Raw genomic sequence first — 20,627 nt, forward strand, 5'->3', positions numbered from 1 at the left:
CATGTATCGTTTGGCACACTGGAGCCGTTTCTGCTTGTGTGCAGTGGATAGAACTGGTCGACAGGATGGCTTACGCACAGCTGCAAACCTCTGAAGGACCCTGCATCTTGTTGTTCGGGGGACGTTGGAGGCACCAGCAGCTTCAAAAACTTGTCTGCTTCTATGACAAGGCATTTTTGCAGCTGCTCTTTTAACCTGACGCAATTGCCTGTTGGAAAGAGTCCTCAATTTTTCCTTATCAGCACGCACACGTGTGTGCTGGGAATCAGCTACATACTTCTTGATTGTGCGATGATCACGATGAAGTGTCTTGGCAATGTTGATTGTAGTCATGCCTTGACCTAAATACTCCACAATTTGTTGCTTCTCAGCAGCTGACACGACCTTTTTCTTTCCCATTTTGGCAAAAAATGTAGGCTGCTTAATAATGTGGAACAGCCTTCTTAAGTAGTCTTGCCTTTATTTGGACACACCTGCCAAACTAATTTGCACAGGTATCTGCAATTGCTTTCAGTGATATAAAGAGCCCTGACACACATCACCATCAATGAGTTTAAATGACAAACAAAAAAATTCTAACCTTATCACTCCTAAACTCTTTTTGCATAATAATTTGGAACACAGTTTAGGTGGAAGGTGACAAAGGAAAATGTATAAAAGGATTACACAGCTGTTCTGACATGGATAATTAAAGTAAGAACACCAGCCTCAACAGGTATACAAAACATAGTTAATAATGTACGCAGGGAGTATTGTGAAACCGCTGTAAAGTGGTATTTTCATCTGAGCCTTATGTGCTATAAATGTTGCACTTAAGAGAATGGAGGTACCTTTTTCCCCTGATCAACTTAAGGGTGCAAGCAAGAAGCGTCCTGCTCTTTGGGAAGAAATCTGATGGAGGAGAGGAGTCCTATTTATAGGGGCGGCTGCTGGAGGAATGCAAGAAAACCAACATGTTCCTCTGCTGCTAGACTATTCGGACAGAAAGGAGGAGGGTGCAACGGAGGCAGGGGAGCTGTGCTAACAAAAAAGGGCTTAGAACAGGATGTTCAGCTAAAAAAAGGGGGGCAACGAGATCCCCCTAAAACCTCCAGAAATTAGGACATTATGCAAGAGGTTCAATGTTTTCCCTTTTAATCCCCTTGATTTTTTAATCTCCTGCGGTGACGAGTGATAGCTTAAAGCCATAGCTGAAATTCATTCTAGTGATTAGGGGCGACAATGCACGACGACAAACCCCATTATTAACCCCGATAGAAAAAGATGGGTTAAATGATGTTATGACTCCCACACACATGATACATCCTGTTTACAGAGTCAGGCTGCTGCATGCACAGTAGACCCATATCTCATTCACAGTCACGCGGCCCAATTAACCCTTCCCCCTACTGGTGAGGAGGGTTACATGCTCACAGGCACGCTCCTGCCCGCCGCGGGTCTGAGCTATTTGCTGCTCAGATTTGGGTGTGAATATAAAAGTCCAAGGAGCCATAAAGTTCAGATGTGAGACGGCCGTCCAGGAGCATTTCTCTAAACCACTCAGCTCGGAGGCAAAACTTACCAAATATCTCCCCTCCACTGGCATATTCCGTCACCAGGTAGATCATCCGCTCTGTCTCCATCACCTGTAGCAGAAAGATATAGGCAGATGGTAAAGGAGATGCACAAGGAACAATGGACTCAACAGTCTCAGCAATAGGCCTGCCCTAAATACACAAATACACAGGGTGTAGTCCGAGTCCTCCAACACTGCAGCGTCTACAGATCAGACTGACATCAGTATCGGGATCAGGAAATCCTAACGGCATCACCATGGGGCACCTTACCAAGAGTACACGGCCCAGAAACCTATAGGGGTACTTGCACCTGACAGTATATAAGTGGGAGGGGGGCCACGGATGACAGGGGCTGGGAGACGCAAGAGGACTTGAACTTTTGAGCCATGTACTGGACATAGCAATCTTAAAAGTCAATATCAAACCTTTATAAGCTTCTTGGAGTTTCTGGTTTGGCTTCTTATGTCATGTGACATCACTGGAATCAGGCTCTTTGCTCCTACAGCATGCTGCTCTCAGGTGGAGTAGCAAAAATTGATTACAGATTCCCTTTAAAAAGTTGGCATTGACGTTTAGGATTACCACCCCGATAGGTGGCACTAGCAGTCCAAGGCTTTTCCTCTCTGAAGAGTATTTGTATATTTAAATTCCAGAGGAGCATTGCATGGCCTAATAGTCTCCTTACACTGACTTGGAACTCTCCAAAAGGAGACACTTTACCCCTTCAACTCACAAGCAGGGCTGTGGAGTCGGAGTCGTGGAGTCGGAGCTCATTTTGGTGGAGTCGGTATAAAATGGACCGACTCCTAAGGCTACTTTCACACATCAGGTTTTCGGCGTCAGGCGCGATCCGGCGTCGTGCCGGAATGCCGGATCCGGCAAATGTTTTGTAAAACCTGATGTGCCGGATCCGGTTTTCTGCCGGATCCGTCTTGTTCTTGACAGACAAAACCGGATCCGTCTCATCCGGTTCATCCGTTTTTCTATCCGTTTTTCGACGGATTACGCCGGATCTGGTTTTTAAAATTGACCCTTGTGGCCTTCCGAACGGGATTGGCTACTGGAAAACTATATATAGCATGTTCCTACAGCCCTTCTTTGACAGGTTGTAGAGGAGAAAGTGCAGGTTGGAGAGAAGAGCAAGTTACTGGCGAAGATGGATGTTGTCATTGGAAATATTACCACTAGAAGTTCTGTGACGGTTTCAGTAATGAGGGACAATTTTGCACTATACTTTATGTCACCTCAAGGCAGAGTACACTGGCAGGATGACAGAGTGTGAAAGATTTGTGCCCTAACCAAACTTGTGTACCTTCTGGACCAACAGTATATACCTTTGCCAACCAAAGTTGGCTATCTTGTCATGGTCTTACTATTTTTAGCTTTAGGCCACAGGTGTGTACCTGGTTGTGTTTTATGCAAAGTATTTCACCTTTTAACAAAAGTTGTGTACATTGTTAGGAAATCACCAACAATAAACACAACTTTTCAGGTGAAATACTTTGCTTCAAACACAACCAGGAACACAACTGTGGCAAAAAGCTAAAATTTACCCACAGTTATATACCTGGTTTTGAATACCTTTTTACCTTTTAAATACCCTGTATTTAACCTTTCTTTTAAACATATTTCGCCGCAGAAAGAAATGACAGACAACCAGTGTAAACAATTTAACTTTTATTTAAAAAATTTTTTTTTGTGTAAACTGTTTTTAAAGTTAAAAAAACTTTTTTAATAAAGGTTTGAAACCAACCAAATGGGCATTTTTATTACAAAAAATACATTATAACTCGGTGTAGTGTGGGGTGGAAATACTGCTGGAGGGGCTGCGGGACACTTCGACAATGGGAGTGTGGAGAGAGGACTGGGATCGTGGTGGGGAAGGAACAGTTAGAGGTGATGGTGTGGAAAAAGATACAGAATGGTTGGACATGTGGGAGGCAGAAGAGGTGGTGGGCGGTGGAGTGGAGGGTTGGGCAGGGACTGTAGGAGCAGATGATGTTGAGGGAAGGCGTTTGGTACGGGGAAGGCGTTTGGTACGGGGAAGGCGTTTGGTACGGGGAAGGAGTTTGGTACGGGGGGAAGGAGTTTGGTACGGGGAAGGAGTTTGGTACGGGGAAGGAGTTTGGTACGGGGAAGGAGTTTGGTACGGGGAAGGAGTTTGGTACGGGGAAGGAGTTTGGTACGGGGAAGGAGTTTGGTACGGGGAAGGAGTTTGGTACGGGGAAGGAGTTTGGTACGGGGAAGGAGTTTGGTACGGGGAAGGAGTTTGGTACGGGGAAGGAGTTTGGTACGGGGAAGGAGTTTGGTACGGGGAAGGAGTTTGGTACGGGGAAGGAGTTTGGTACGGGGAAGGAGTTTGGTACGGGGAAGGAGTTTGGTACGGGGAAGGAGTTTGGTACGGGGAAGGAGTTTGGTACGGGGAAGGAGTTTGGTACGGGGAAGGAGTTTGGTACGGGGAAGGAGTTTGGTACGGGGAAGGAGTTTGGTACGGGGAAGGAGTTTGGTACGGGGAAGGAGTTTGGTACGGGGAAGGAGTTTGGTACGGGGAAGGAGTTTGGTACGGGGAAGGAGTTTGGTACGGGGAAGGAGTTTGGTACGGGGAAGGAGTTTGGTACGGGGAAGGAGTTTGGTACGGGGAAGGAGTTTGGTACGGGGAAGGAGTTTGGTACGGGGAAGGAGTTTGGTACGGGGAAGGAGTTTGGTACGGGGAAGGAGTTTGGTACGGGGAAGGAGTTTGGTACGGGGAAGGAGTTTGGTACGGGGAAGGAGTTTGGTACGGGGAAGGAGTTTGGTACGGGGAAGGAGTTTGGTACGGGGAAGGAGTTTGGTACGGGGAAGGAGTTTGGTACGGGGAAGGAGTTTGGTACGGGGAAGGAGTTTGGTACGGGGAAGGAGTTTGGTACGGGGAAGGAGTTTGGTACGGGGAAGGAGTTTGGTACGGGGAAGGAGTTTGGTACGGGGAAGGAGTTTGGTACGGGGAAGGAGTTTGGTACGGGGAAGGAGTTTGGTACGGGGAAGGAGTTTGGTACGGGGAAGGAGTTTGGTACGGGGCAGGTTGCTGGAAGTGGGGAGATGTCTGGTACTGGGGAGGTTGCTGGTACTGGTGAGGTTGCTGGTATGTAATAGGAGGGGGAGGATGGAAAGTGGCTGGAGGGGGTGCAGATGTAATAGGAGGGGGAGGATGGAAAGTGGCTGGAGGGGGTGCAGATGTAATAGGAGGGGGAGGATGGAAAGTGGCTGGAGGGGGTGCAGATGTAATAGGAGGGGGAGGATGGAAAGTGGCTGGAGGGGGTGCAGGTGGAGGAACTACAGTGGTGGGAGGTGGAGGTTGGGAGGTAACCTGCTGTAGAGCACCGTGGCACGAATGCATTACATGCATCTGCTGGGTAGGAGATAGTGTTGCCATGCGCTCCACAACAGACCTGAAAAAGGTGTGGTTTGGCGAAGATCTTGCTTCTGAATGCATGGTTTGCAGAAGTGTCTTCACCTCCAGAATGCTGGAGTTGATCTGCTGAAAGCCTGTGGAGATTTGCTCTGACAAGACTTTTAGACAGTTCTGGAAAGATGCATTCAGATGCAAGAACTCTGGCGCATAACTTTTCCTGACCCCTCTGACGCTGCCGCCCAGTACCCGCAGGTGTACTAGAGGTGGCAGGGGCAGAAGGGTGGTGTAAAGGGAAAGCGATCTCCTCACCAGCAGCTTCATGTAATGTAGGCGGCCACGATGCTCCTGTGCTGGTGGATGGGACAGATGGGTCGAATGTGTGGGAAGGCTGGGAAGGTGCAGATGTACCGGGGCGGTCGAAGTGTCCCTCGGTGCCGGTCTCCTCAGGGATCGCCTCAGAAGGGTCCAATCGTGCAGGCTCCCGAGTGCTGCTCACCGTGCTGTGGAATAAAGAGAAAAAAAAACAATTAAAATACTGACATGGTATGGCCCTGGCTGAAAAAAAAAAAGTTACATCTAACATTTTTTTTCACATGTGGTGTGTAATATTTACCTTCTAGTGACCATTGTTTCCCGGAGGAACGACAGGGCTTGTGCGTACTTGTACTTGCTCCTGCGTCCTCCAGATCCACTCGGGGCCCGCATCTCTTTATTGAACTCCTTCTTTTAACGATCCCTCACAGACCGCCACCGATTCACAATTCTGTTCCCTGAAACGAGAAAGGAGTGGTTAGTATACAACATCAGTGTTTCCCAAACTCCAGTCCTCATGGTCCCCAGGGGTCATGTTTTCAGGATTTCCATAGTAAATAGAAATCCTGAACACATGATCCGTGGGGACCACGAGGACTGGAGTTCGGGAAACACTGGTTTACATCAAGCAACCGGTACTGTATATACTTACGCTCTTTAATCTGGGCCCGAACATCGAGGTCCTCCCAGCGGCCCACAAGGAGCGAACAGATTTCCTCCCAGAGTCGTCGGGTAACGATAAGGTCAGCGTGGCGGCGGTCAGCCATATTCCAGAGCGGCTCCCTTTCTCTGACGAGATCGATGAGGTGGTCCACATCGAGTCCTCCATCCTCACCGTCAGAGTCGGGAGCACGCTGTGAAGGCTGTTAAAGAAAAAGACAAAAATAACAATTAGCCTACACAAAAGAAATGAAATAAAAAGTGCAAAAAAACAAAGCAAAAATATTTATACTTACACGCTGGTGACCGCCGCGTTGCTGTCGCCGACGACCCTGGGAGGCACTGCGAGGACCTCTTGGCCGAGCACCAGATTGGGAAGACTAGAGAAGAAAACAAAAAATGTTATGTCTTTGGATGTAGGCATTTGTTTGCTGTGTGTGGTCTGCAGAACATTGTTTTCTATGTGTTGTATGTAGTGTGATGTTGTGTTTCTGCGTTTGATGCAAAAAACTTACCAATTGTGAGCCCACTCCAAGCGTCTGTCCACCCCTTCCTTCTTCTTCTGGGAGCTCCTCTTCATCTTGTGAATCCTGTTTTGAAATAAAAGGCAATGAATAGACATATATTACAGAGATGATGGATTTTGGAAATAAAAACTTACCGTCAAACGCTGACGATGCGAGGGAGGGCTCCCAGAAGATGATGTGCTGTCTTCCTGGTGGCCACACTCCATGCCTGTGGGTGGTGTTCCACCTGCTGCCATTGCTGCTGCATCTATTGGGCGGCTGTTGAATAAAGACAAACAAAGGGCCAATGAATATCTTGATATTCAATAGCCCTAGTTTGGAGGAATGGGGGATTTGATAATTACCGTCTCTCATCTGCTGGTGGCCTCCCCTCCTCAGCATGTTCCATTTGCTGCTCCATTTGGGGTGGTGGTGGTGCTGATGGTGCTGCAGTGGTCTCCTGCCTTCTCCTGCTGCGCTTGGTTGCTTTCTTGGGTGGCATGTTGGGTGTGGCTGTGGGTCCCACTGTCTTGCTTTTATATATGTCTTGTGGGCAGAGCTACTGAGCATGCTCAGACCAAAAAAAACGGATCCGGCGCATTGCGGCGCTCAGACTTTCATTGTGTGAAAAAGCCGGACGCGCCGGATTCGGCGTGTCCGGCTTTCACGCCGGAGACAAAAAACGTTACAGTAGCCGTTTTTTCCAGACGCCGGATCGCGACACATTGCCGGATCCGGCGAAAACCGGATGAAACGCATGGCCATCCGGCGCGATCCGGCGCAAATGCAAGTCAATGGGGGGGAAACCGGATCCGGCATTGCATTTCGCTGGATCCGGTTTCTGTCAAAAGCGCCGGATCGCGCCTGACGGCGAAAACCTGATGTGTGAAAGAGGCCTAAAATATATAATAAATTGGGTACAGTAATTAAATGCAGAATGTGCTGAATATTTTTTCATAGGAATTTGGGAAAGTTATGAAATGTCCTATAAATGGCTGTTCTATTCCTGATCTAAGGCTACATTCACACACAGCGTTTGTCCTGCGTTTTTTGAGGATATGTTTTTCAGTTGCAAAAGCAGATCAGCTTTTGAAAAAACCGCATCACCTGAAAGGTTTTTGAGCTCCTAGATAATGTTTTCAATAGCAAAAACAAACAGATTAGAAATCTGCTCTATATATCCATTTATCCATATCTGTATCCATATCATATCTGTACCAAAAAGAATGAAAGCCGGATAGCACACAGACTAACACTCCTTTTTTTTAGCACCAGTCAGGGACATCTCATAGCTGCCCAAAAGGACGCCCAGGACAGGCATTGCTCGTCTTCAGTAACATCAATTGATAGTTGGAATAAATAGACTGCATTCATCACCACATCTTATTTTCAAGTGTAGGGGTGTGCAGTATGAGGTTCTGCAGCAGCTGAGGTGTGCAGTATGAAATTCTGCGGAACAGCATGAGGTTCTGCCCCCCCCCCCAGGTTTCATCCTGGCTACGCCCATAGTGTGAATGTAGCCTGAGATAAGTCATAGCGTGTGTGTGTGTGTGTGTGTGTGTGTGTGTGTGTGTGTGTGTGTGTGTGTGTGTGTGTGTGTGTATATGTATATATATATATATATATATATATATATACATACATACACACACACACAGTACAGACCAAAAGTTTGGACACACCTTCTCATTCAAAGAGTTTTCGAAACAACTGAAAATATGTGTTATATTCTAGGTTCTTCAAAGTAGCCACCTTTTGCTTTGATTACTGCTTTGCACACTCTTGGCATTCTCTTGATGAGCTTCAAGAGGTAGTCACCGGAAATGGTTTTCACTTCACAGGTGTGCCCTTGTCATGTTTAATAAGTGGGATTTTTTGCCTTAGAAATGGGGTTGGGACCATCAGTTGTGTTGTGCTGAAGTCTGGTGGATACACAGGTGATAGTCCTACTGTATAGACTGTTAGAATTTGTATTATGGCAAGAAAAAAGCAGCTAAGTAAAGAAAAACGAGTGGCCATCATTACTTTAAGAAATGAAGGTCAGTCAGTTCGAAAAATTGGAAAAACTTTGAAAGTGTCCCCAAGTGCATTGGCAAAAACCATCAAGCGCTACAAAGAAACTGGCTTTCATGAGGACCGCCCCAGGAAAGGAAGACCAAGAGTCACCTCTGCTGCGGAGGATAAGTTCATCCTAGTCACCAGCCTCAGAAATCGCAGGTTAACAGCAGCTCAGATTATGCCACACAGAGTTCTAGCAGCAGACACATCTCTACAACAAGTGTTAAGAGGAGACTTTGTGCAGCAGGCCTTCATGGTAAAATAGCTGCTAGGAAACCACTGCTAAGGACAGGCAACAAGCAGAAGAGACTTGTTTGGGCTAAAAAACACAAGGAATGGACATTAGACCAGTGGAAATCTGTGCTTTGGTCTGATGAGTCCAAATTTGAGATCTTTGGTTCCAACCACCGTGTCTTTGTGCGACGCAGAAAAGGTGAATGGACTCTACGTGCCTGGTTCCCACCGTAAAGCATAGAGGAGGAGGTGTGATAGCGTGGGGGTGCTTTGCTGGTGACACTGTTGGGGATTTATTCAAAATTGAAGGCATACTGAACCAGCACGGCTACCACAGCATCTTGCAGCGGCATGCTATTCCATCCGGTTTGTGTTTAGTTGGACCATCATTTATTTTTCAACAGAACAATGACCCCAAACACACCTCCAGGCTGTGTAAGGGCTATTTGACCAAGGAGGAGAGTGATGGGGGCTACACCAGATGACCCGGCCTCCAGTCACCAGACCTGAACGCAATCGAGATGGTTTGGGGTGAGCTGGACCGCAGAGTGAAGGCAAAAGGGCCAACAAGTGCTAAGCATCTCTGGAAACTCCTTCAAGACCATTGGAAGACCATTTCCGGTGACTACCTCTTGAAGTTCATCAAGAGAATGCCAAGAATGTGCAAAGCAGTAATCAATGCAAAAGGTGGCTACTTTGAAGAACCTAGAATATAAGACATATTTTCAGTTGTTTCACACTTTTTTGTTAATTATATAATTCCACATGTAATTCATAGTTTTGATGCCTTCAGAGTGAATCTACAATTTTCATAGTCATGAAAATAAAGAAAACTTTTTGAATGAGGTGTGTCCAAACTTTTGGTCTGTACTGTATATATGTAATCGATATTATACAGTGTATTATATATTTACAATTTATTACAGTTTTTTGTGTTCTAAAGTTGCATTCCAATAAATAGATATTATGTTCTACCTAAATATCTTGATTATTGGATCATAGAAATGATCAAATGTCTGGTGTTCACATTGTACTACAAGAAATTTTTCACTTAAATATAAGCAATATACACTCACTGGCCACTTTATTAGGTACACCATGCTAGTAACGGGTTGGACCCCCTTTTGCCTTCAGAACTGCCTCAATTCTTCGTGGCAGAGATTCAACAAGGTGCTGGAAGCATTCCTCAGAGATTTTGGACCATATTGACATGATGGCATCACACAGTTGGCGCAGATTTGTCGGCTGCACATCCCTGATGCGAATCTCCCGTTCCACCACATCCCAAAGATGCTCTATTGGATTGAGATCTGGTGACTGAGGAGGCCATTTGAGTACAGTGAACTCATTGTCATGTTCAAGAAACCAATCTGAGATGATTCGAGCTTTATGACATGGCGCATTATCCTGCTGAAAGTAGCCATCAGATGCCTGTTCTTAGCTGAGAGGAGTGGTACCCAGTGTGGTCTTCTGCTGCTGTAGCCCATCTGCCTCAAAGTTCGACGCACTGTGCGTTCAGAGATGCTCTTCTGCCTACCTTGGTTGTAACGGGTGGCAATTTGAGTCACTGTTGCCTTTCTATCAGCTCGAACCAGTATGCCCATTCTCCTCTGACCTCTGGCATCAACAAGGCATTTCCGGCCACAGAACTGCCGCTCACTGGATTTTTTTTCTTTTTCGGACCATTCTCTGTAAACCCTAGAGATGGTTGTGCGTGAAAATCCCAGTAGATCAGCAGTTTCTGAAATACTCAGACCAGCCCTTCTGGCACCAACAATCATGCCACGTTCAAAGGCACTCAAATCACCTTTCTTCCCCATACTGATGCTCGGTTTGAACTGCAGGAGATTGTCTTGACCATGTCTACATGCCTAAATGCACTGAGTTGCCGCCATGTGATTGGCTGATTAGAAATTAAGTCTTAACACACAGTTGGACAGGTGTACCTAATAAAGTGGCCAGTGAGTGTATGTGGGAGTCGGAGTCGTGGAGTCGGAGTTGGAGTCAGTGTAAGGGAAATTGAGGAGTCGGAGTCGCAGGTTTGGCTTACCGACTCCACAGCCCTGCTCACAAGCGACCTTCAGAAGCGGCAAATAAAGCCTGGTCATAAAGCTCTGCAACATCACTCACAGCTTGTTGGGGTCCCACCTTTTGGACCCCAGTGATTCTAAAAATATGGGGCCAGCAGCCCTGTTTTACATTTTACTTTTCTCTACCTCACTGAATTCCCAGCCTCCAGTGGCAGTGTAGCTTAAGTCAATAGGGCCGACTGTGGCACGCCCAGGGGGCCGGGAGCTGTGCCATTTATGGGAAAATTAAAGAGTAAAGGGCCAGTCACACTAAGAGATATCGCTAGCAATATCGCTATAACTAGTGACGTTATAGCGATATTGCTAGCGATATCTCTGTGTGTGATACTTACCTACGACCGGCTCCCCCGCTGGTTATCGCTGATCGCGCGAGAACGTTCAGGACTGTTTCTCGTCGTCAGCTTCCTGCTGTGAAGACGAGCGACGCGTGGACGCGGGCGGGAGGACGCAGGATCGCCTGGTGTGACAGGTAAGTAGCGACCCCCGTCCCCAGCGATGTCGCTAGGGAGATCTGCCTGTGTGGCAGCTCACTAGCAATCACTTAGCGATGCACCAGCGATCCTGACCGCGTCATATCGCTGGTCGGGATCGCTGGTACATCGCTAAGTGTGACAGTACCTTAAGAGATAAAGACAAAGTTCGGGATTGATGAAGATCCCAGCATAATCCTGCTGAGCGGATGTTAAAATCTGTAGACAGTCGTTCCTTTGTGCAGATTTTAATCACTTTACAATTGCAATGCATAGGGTGAAATTCACAACAAAATGCACATGAAACACGTGCGGATTTTGATGTGGAAAATCCTCAACATGTGCATTCGTCCTTAAAGTGATACTATGATTTCAGCAAGTAGGCCGTTTTCAGGAACTCTAGTGTCAATTTAAAAAAAAATCCTGTCCCACACAGGAGCGCAGCTCGTCACAGACGCAGTGTGAGTCAGAAGAAGCCACGCTCCTGCGTTTCCACTACAAGACGAGGACAGAGTTTTATCACTGGAAGTAATCAATGAAAGCAATTACTGTATGACCACAACCATCACTCTGAAGCTGTAATATCCCTTTATCCTCCCCGGGGGGCAGTCATCGCAGGCAGGATGGGACGTGGGGCAAAATACAAACTAGTTCTCTCTCTTTTGCACCTGTTGCCAAAAACACTTCCCAATTCATCGGTTCATTTATTAAAAAAAAAAAAAAAAAAAAAACACCCTTTTTTGCCTTTCCAGCTGTATCCTCACTTTCCTGTTATCACAGTCCAACATAAGAATAAAATGGAGATTTACAATCTTTTTTTGCGATGTCCAAGGCTTAAAAAAATACAGGCAGGATGTTCTACAGTGTATACTGGGTAGATACGAGGGCAACAGAGTCCAGACTCGGCCTTCTATACGTCATGATTTATAGATTTATATTTTTCGAGCACACAGAAGACACTTGGTTAGCACCCGAGCATTCTCAGTTTACACATTATCCCAGCACGCTTGCTCATCACAAAAGAAAAAAAACCTCAACTGCTCAAGCTGGAATGAATGAATGAATATTACATAAATGGTAAATAAATATAATGCATATATTTATCTCCTAATACTCCGCTCCATCAGGGTCAAGCTGTGATCTATGACTACAACTCAGCCACATTGCCTACAGGTAGTCGATGGCAGTCTGAGACAGACCTCCTGCCTCATGATTGGCTGTCCCCCTAACACTGCAGCCCATCCTCTTTTTATTGGCTACTCTATAAACAGAGGACTCTCTGAAGGATGACGGAGCCAAATAATTATATATAATTCATACAAAATCCAGGAGAACTGACACTGCAGACAAGGGGCTTTCAGCAGACCCCCTGCTGTCAAGCAGCCCATCAGGACCCCACAATCGCATGACAGTGGAAAGGGAAGGGCATCGGAATGTGGAACAGTGTGCCACCCATGATTATACCCATAAATAGATAAAGCAATACCCTGACAGATGACTGAACATGTTTTTGCGTTTTCTTTCCATTCTGGCTGATGTTTAACGACATACCTGATACAGTCGAATAATATGGGGGTGGATAAGCATCTTCATGATCTGAACTTCTCGGAAAATTTTCTTCAGGTTTTCATCATCCAACTTGGTCTTATCAATTATCTTGATTGCTACCTGGAATTGATGAAAAAATAAAAAAAGAATAAAAAGACACAATGTTTAGCTGCAAAGTAATGTACTGATCACATGATCTGAGACACCAAGCTGACATTCCTCATTATTACATTATTTCACACATACGAGTCTGTGGGTGCAAAGCAAAAAAAACACCACGACATGATTCAGCATGGGTATAATGAGGCGAGAGTCACCAAAAACGTCAAGGAAATCCCCTGAAATGACGGCTGAAAAAAATGAAAATAACTGCATTTAAAGGGAATGTGTCACCAGAAAATCGTCTGATCGTTATATATGTGGACCGCGATCCTAAATGTTGTGTCTCCATCTAGTCCTGACATGGTAAAACAAAGGATCTTTATACTCATCAAATCGATCTGAAACTTACAACTTTCATCACAAAATTACTGTTTAAAAATCAGGTTTTTGTGTTGTTTTTTTTGTTTTGGGTTTTTTTTTTTTGTTTTTTTTTTAAAGTTTTGCAATTTTTATACCGGCCACTTTTTAGGCTCACACTTCCTGTCCATAGAGTAAGCGCGTTTTCAGCGGGCTCGTTATCCTCACATGCAGGATTACACTGACAGGTAACTCCGGATGTATTTGCATTTGGTAGTAGGCAAGTAATGATTTTTTTTTATTTCAGGGGTTTTCCGGGAACCGAAAAACCACCCACAAGAGCAACTTGTGAAAAAATAAATAAAAACTCTGATGTTCACATCCTCCCTTGGTCCAGAACTCAGTGTTTGCTCCAGGTACCTTATTATCGGCAGAGCTGATGTCACATGGACAGTGCTGCAGCCAATCAGTGAGCTCATTGCTCAGGTCAGTAGCTGGCACGGATTGTTATTGGCTGTAGCCAGCTTGTGCTGCCTAATGACCCGAGCACTGATTGGTGCTGTGTGCAGCGCTGTATCCAGATGCCGCCAGCAGCAGGAGAGACTCTGCACTGGACCTGAGGAAGCTTTCTTTTCTTTTTCTTCAAATTGAACCTGGGGACAGGGCCTATTATCTGACAATCCCTTTAAGTTTTTAAAATTAGTCTTGAAGTGCATTGGAGGAGGGTGTCGCACTCTGTTGACATCAGCACACCCCCAATTGCACTTCCAGGATATTATGCAGGTGGCTTCAAGGCTCATTTTCTCATCAGATGACTACAGAACAGATACCATACGATTGCTTTACTAGGACGTGTCGCACCATCTTCATTACTGCAATCACCCCGATACAGTTTCCCTTATCCAGTTCTCTTACTAAAGATATACGGTATAGATATACACACAAGTCTGCAGCAGCAGAGCTAAACAAGTGGTTACAGAACGACAGACACAGCACTGTGCAAGCAGCCATTAATGACAGCAACGTGTGGTGTCATCATTAGCCAGCGCTGTATTGTGGACATGAAATCAGCTGCGGGTCTGATAAGTGAATACCTCCCTCCCCGATTGCCCGATAGGCCCCTCTCCCCACAATCCGCCCCTCCGTCATCACACTTCATGTTTACAAGTGGAATGAATCGAATGCTTGTTTTGCAGGGAACAGCCCTTCCATGAACCTGATAGCTGGGGGGCGAGCGGGCAGAGCAGACGTCTGTTTCACGTATTCACCCTCCACCACTTCACTTACTGATGGGGCATACAGGTGCAGGGGACATCTCGTACTAGCGATCAATTACTCGGCTTACACAATAAGTGAACACATACAAAGCATATTAGGGAACTTTTCAGTAAACTGTACTCGGCCCCACTGCCTGTCGATCTGTCAGATATGATAAATAGACAATCTGTTGTCATAACCCCTAGAAAAACAGCTGAAAATTGACGACGGCCAGGCTTCTGCCATATCCCTGCTGTCCAGTGCCTGTTGTGTAATCCACTTCTAGTAGCCGATCCACCGAAAGAGAGGATCGTATTGGGGTCTCCATGTCGGCAGCAGAGGGCGGGACTGGGGGCTCCATGTCAGAAGCGGAGGGTGGGTCTGGGGGTTTTCCTGGCCAGAAACCGTGCATAGGGGTTCCCCCGGGCTGGAAGCTGAGGCCGGAACTGGGTGTCCCCCAGATGGAAGTGAAGGGTAGGGTCTGTGGTCTCCCGGACAGCAGCGGGGGATAACACTGTCTCTTTTTCTGGTCTCCTGTCAATCTGTATACAGAAATAACAGAGGCAGACTGAGTTTAGCAAATTCAAACCACTGGATGATGGCAGGAGCAATGAATGCTAGAAAGTGAGGGAAAGGAAGTTCCAGCACCAACAGTGCTGGCATCTTACTGAAAATTAGAGTTGCAGTTCATGAGGATGGACACAGCTTTTGGCTATATTAGATGGATATGTGCACCAAAACTAGATTTCATTTGTTGAGGTGGTCTAGAAAACTAACTCCAGATTTCATTACGCCATTCTTTTCACCCTCTGCAGGAGAAATCTGTGGTTACGTCCACAGTATAACAATGTTCTGTGGATTTCACATTTCTGAATATCATGAGCAGAAGCTGGAGAACTGTCTGATCCTACTGATTTCCCCAGAATCATAGGCATCTGCTGCTGCTGGTTATCTCTGCCCTCCACTGAAATAACATGGGGAAATTTAGTCTGATAACTTTGCATCACACAGGAAAGTAGACATTTTCTCTCTGCAGATTTGCAGCCCCTTTATCTCTTATACTGACGATGGTAATTTGCTCCAGGTCTATCTATCCTAACAGCGTGGACCAGGAGACGCAGTTCACGACACACACCCGTCTACACGTGGCCTGGGAAGTTAAACACACATCACATGCATTACACAAGGCAATCCATACCGTCAAGCATTGCTGCACGCACAACATCACAAACAATCAGGACTTTTCTGACCTCTGTGGGTAATCGGAACTAAATGATTGGTTTCGCTAATACAATGTGGCAATTTGGCAAATATTCGGTTGGGATATGCCAGAAAAGGGAAAAAACAAACAAAAAGCAAGCTGTAGAATAGAGGCCTCGGAGAAGGGAAATAGAGAGGACGAGAAGAGAGAAAATCCAAAATATTGTGGGACTATTGGCAGGACTACACAGGAAATTTCTACTTATAACGATCAACAATATAGAAGTCTGACTGTCATTTAAAGACCCTTTTTCACATGAACACCACACAGTCGCCCTCTGATCGCTTACTGGCCTTTTTACACAAGCGGACGAGAAGTTATTGGGATAAAACCAGGGCTGTGGAGTCAGAGTTGGAGTCGGTATAAAATGGACCGACTCCTAAAATATATAATAAATTGGGTACAGTAATTCAATGCAGAATGTGCTGAATATTTTTTCACAGGAATTTGGGAAAGTTATGAAATGTCCTATAAATGGCTGTTCTATGGCTACATTCACACACAGCGTTTTTCCTGCGTTTTTTGAGGATACGTTTTTCAGCTGCAAAAGCAGATCAGCTTTTTATAAAACCACATCACCTGAAAGGTTTTTGAGCTCATAATGTTTTCAATAGCAAAAGCAGATTAGAAATCTGCTCAATCTATATATCCATTTATCCATATCTGTCTATCCATATCTTATCTGTACCAAAAAGAATGAAAGCCGGGTAGCACGCAGACTAACACTTTTTTTTTTTTTTTTTTTTTAGCACCAGTCAGGTACACCTCATAGCTGCTCAAAAGGACGCCCAGGACAGGCATTGCTCGTCTTCAGTAACACATCAACATCAATAGCTGGATAGTTGGAATAAATAGACTGCATTCATCACCACATCTTGTTGAGGTGCAGGCTTTATTTTCAAGTGTAGGGGTGTGCAGTATGAGGTTCTGCAGCAGCTGAGTTGTGCAGTATGAGGTTCTGTGGAACAGTATGAGGTTCTGCCGCCCCCCCCCCCTAATTTCTGAGGCTGGTGACTTGGATGAACTTATCCTCTGCAGCAGAGGTGACTCTTGGTCTCCCTTTCCTGGGGCGGTCCTCATGTGAGCCAGTTTCTTTGTAGCGCTTGATGGTTTTTGCCACTGCACTTGGGGACACTTTCAAAATTTTCCCAATTTTTCAGACTGACTGACCTTCATTTCTTAAAGTAATGATGGCCACTCGTTTTTCTTTACTTAGCTGCTTTTTTTCTTGCCATAATACAAATTCTAACAGTCTATTCAGTAGGACTATCAGCTGTGTATCCACCAGACTTCTGCACAACACAACTGATGGTCCCAACCCCATTTATAAGGCAAGAAATCCCACTTATTAAACCTGACAGGGCACACCTGTGAAGTGAAAACCATTTCCGGTGACTACCTCTTGAAGCTCATCAAGAGAATGCCAAGAGTGTGCAAAGCAGTAATCAAAGCAAAAGGTGACTACTTTGAAGAACCTAGTATAAGACATATTTTCAGTTGTTTCACACTTTTTGTTAATTATATAATTCCACATGTGTTAATTCATAGTTTTGATGCCTTCAGAGTGAATCTACAATTTTCATAATCATGAAAATAAAGAAAAACTCTTTGAATGAGGTGTGTCCAAACTTTTGGTCTGTACTGTATATATATATATATATATATGCAATCGATATTACATAGTGTATTACATATTTAAATTTATTACTTTTTTTGTGTTCTAAAGTTGTATTCCAATAAATACAATAAATATATATTATGTTCTATCTAAATATCTTGATTATTGGATCATAAAAATGATTAAATGTCTGATGTTCACAATGTACTACAATACATTTTTCACTTAAATATAAGCAATATATGTCGGAGTCGGTGTAAGGGAAATTGAGGAGTCAAGAGTCGCAGAATTGACTTACCAACTCCACAGCCCTGGATAAAACGATGACCGACACGACCGGTCCATCACCATACAGTCATTACTGGCAGCACACAATGATTTTTTTGACCTAATCACTTCACAGATAAGAGTTTTGCATGTTTATCGGGTGATCCCCAACATGTTAACTCTGGACAATAACTGAGATCGAGGGTTCCTGCAATGATGAGGGATTTTTTTTGCCAAAACAAACACCCAACGTACGAGTGTTTTGCTCACTCCCACCATATTTACAGGGTTTCAATAGTCAAGAAAGAGCGTTTCTACAAATGCTCATCTGGAAGCATATTTAGGACACATCAGCAATATCATTGGGGGTCTGACACTTCACCCGTGCACCAATTAGCCGTTTGCACCCCCGTAGCAGACAGAAGTAATCCAAGTATGGCGCCTGTGTTATTAGGAGCCGCTAACAATTGACTGGTATATTTTTGCCTGGTGTCGGACCACCATCGATCTTATATTGATCACCATTCCTTAGGTTAGCAAGAGAAGATGTGCTGGCGACAAGATTACCGTAGTTTTCATGCCCAAATATTTGACCAATGACTGGAGAACGAGCATTTTTTCCGGCCCAATGTTCGATGGATATGAGATCAATACTAATGTCGGTAGATTTGTGATACAGTCTGCAATGCTGGAAGCATAATTCTCCCATAGGTGGTCAAAGAAGCCTGAGGAAGAGCAGCCGTTTCACCAAGTGTCTGTGCAATGTCTACGGACAGGTAAACATTTGGCCAAATTTTATGGGAAAGTCTAAAAGAAAGAATGACGTCTAAATATTCTGGAAGACTATCAAAAAAAAAAAATGCAAGTCTAGCCAAACACACCCTGATCTTTCCAACTGATACCGCAACTGTAAAAGTCAGATCTTGGCACGAAGAAATGAAGTGTCTAGGAGGTTCTCAAGGGGAATCTCCAAACTGCTAGAACAAACTGCTGCCTATTGTCAGCGCTGTCTCACAAAGTGTCTCACCGTGTCTGCCAAATGAGGTCAGGGTTTTTTTTATTTTAATTTGAGGTCTACAGAAGAGCAATAATCTATGCCATAAATGGCTAATAGATCACTATAAATTGCCTTCCTGCACTGAAGAGAGGCAGCAATATGGGAGAGACGAGCGCCATACTACAAGCTCATTCCCAAAATTCAAAGTTTTCACCTATCCTCAGCCACTGGGACCATAACCAATCCTGCAAGTAGGAATCTGAAATTCCCCAATTATTCTCTATGAGACTGCCAAATATAAATGAGCGCTAGGCTCAGTCATCTCCAACAATCCCAAAGAGAATGAATGGGGCGCTAGTGCATTTATCCACAGCTCCAAAACAGGCATTTCACAGACCTGTCAGTGAGGGCGGTGAGGATCTGACCGCTAGGATTAGAAAGTCGTCACTTACTTTATATGTACAGGAAGTAACTTTCAATATAGGGAATTACGCTTTAAATAGCCCACACTCTCCTAACTCTGTTCTAGTCTACACAGTGAGGTCAGCAAAAAATATCAGCCTTTTGCGTCTCCTCCAATCTTTTGGTGAATCCTTTTTTTATACCCCAATGACATGGTGAGAATTTAAAATAAAACCCCATGATACTAATATTCTCCTATTTACTTTTGTACGAAATGGCAAGTTTTCTTAGCCAGCCAGGTACATTAAGAGCAGCTGGCGGCCCCTTGTACAATCCTAGCAGACACAAAATTATGGCTTTTATCAAACAATCAAGACTGCCTGCATCATTGCCCAGAAAAAAAAAAAAAATAAAATCAAAAATTGGCTGATGTTTTGGGGCAGTCAATGAACGATCTTTCTTTGGATCATTTTTGGGGGGCTTTTACTGTCATTCATATGTAACAGGACACCCAACGGGTCAGCTTTGTACTACAATCCACTTTCAAGTCATTTACAAGCAGGAAAAGACAGCTAGATGCCAACATTGCAAGCGAGATCAAGGACAAAAGTCAGAAGACCCCTTGAGCGAGCACGCTGTCATGAGGAGCCCCCGCACACTAAAGTGCTTTCGCCTTGCAGCAATCAATCTCTGCTAATGCACAATATACATCTCCATCCATGAATGACCCGTTGCTGCACACGCGGGTCGGAGGGCCGCGCTCACTACCTCTTATTACTGCCATTACTTCTCTGGCTGCGCCTCTTCCAAAAGCCAGGAAGAACAGACGTCCTGTTATCTGAACCCGACAGCAAAGCTTCACTTGGTAAAGTCACCATGACGGCTCCACCGAGTACAGGCAGAGATTGCACAAGCAATACGAGTCGGTTAGGGCCTCTGAATACATCCCTTATAGAAAGTTTCTACAAAAGCAAACTTGTTCAGGACTGTGGCCTGCTGTTTGTAAAACCTGCGATCACGACCTCATGTCAGAAAGCCACTGACTGAGGCATACAAAGAGTCCACAGCACCATCACAAAAGCCAAAATCCAAGGCAGCGCCCGCAAACAGAGCTTGTTTACCATGTAAAAAAAGTGCAGCGTTTCCATACCTGCAAAGTGAATACCTTGCAGCCATGAAGCAGTTTTGTATCTGCAGCGCGTCAATTCTTTCAGCTTTTTTCACCCAAATGAATTAGGAAAAATATGAATGCCAAAAAAATAAAAAAAAATAAAAAAATGTACGTTTTTACCAACACTAGTGTTTGAAGCAGAAATTTCTGCACAAAAGAAAATTGAAAGGAAAAACGCTGAATTAGATCAGTGAGTTTTTGATGCGTTTTTCTTATGTATTTTAATGGGTGAAAAACTATGCAAAAACGTTGAAAGAACAGACACCGCAGAACTGAGAAAATGGAAAAAAAAAAAAAACATGCTTTGATAGTTAAAGTCAGAAAGCAAAAAAATAATTAGCGTGTGCAGGAGATTACAGAAATCTTATTCACT

General features: G+C 44.8%; 1 protein-coding gene across 1 annotated transcript in view; it reads right to left on the reverse strand.

The window, feature by feature from the left end:
• Positions 1–20,627, reverse strand: part of SIK3 (SIK family kinase 3) — a 146,615-nt gene that overhangs the window by 77,397 nt on the left and 48,591 nt on the right. The window contains exons 2-3 of the mRNA XM_073585214.1: positions 12,826–12,942; positions 1,562–1,625 (exon numbers count right to left, since the gene is read on the reverse strand). Of these exons, the coding sequence (XP_073441315.1) occupies positions 1,562–1,625; positions 12,826–12,942 (181 nt within the window). The remainder of the gene's footprint in view (positions 1–1,561; positions 1,626–12,825; positions 12,943–20,627) is intronic.

This window comes from Dendrobates tinctorius, unplaced genomic scaffold (genome assembly GCF_039654945.1).
Source record: "Dendrobates tinctorius isolate UK_male_01 unplaced genomic scaffold, ASM3965494v1 ptg000086l, whole genome shotgun sequence".
Lineage (NCBI taxonomy): Eukaryota > Metazoa > Chordata > Amphibia > Anura > Dendrobatidae > Dendrobates > Dendrobates tinctorius.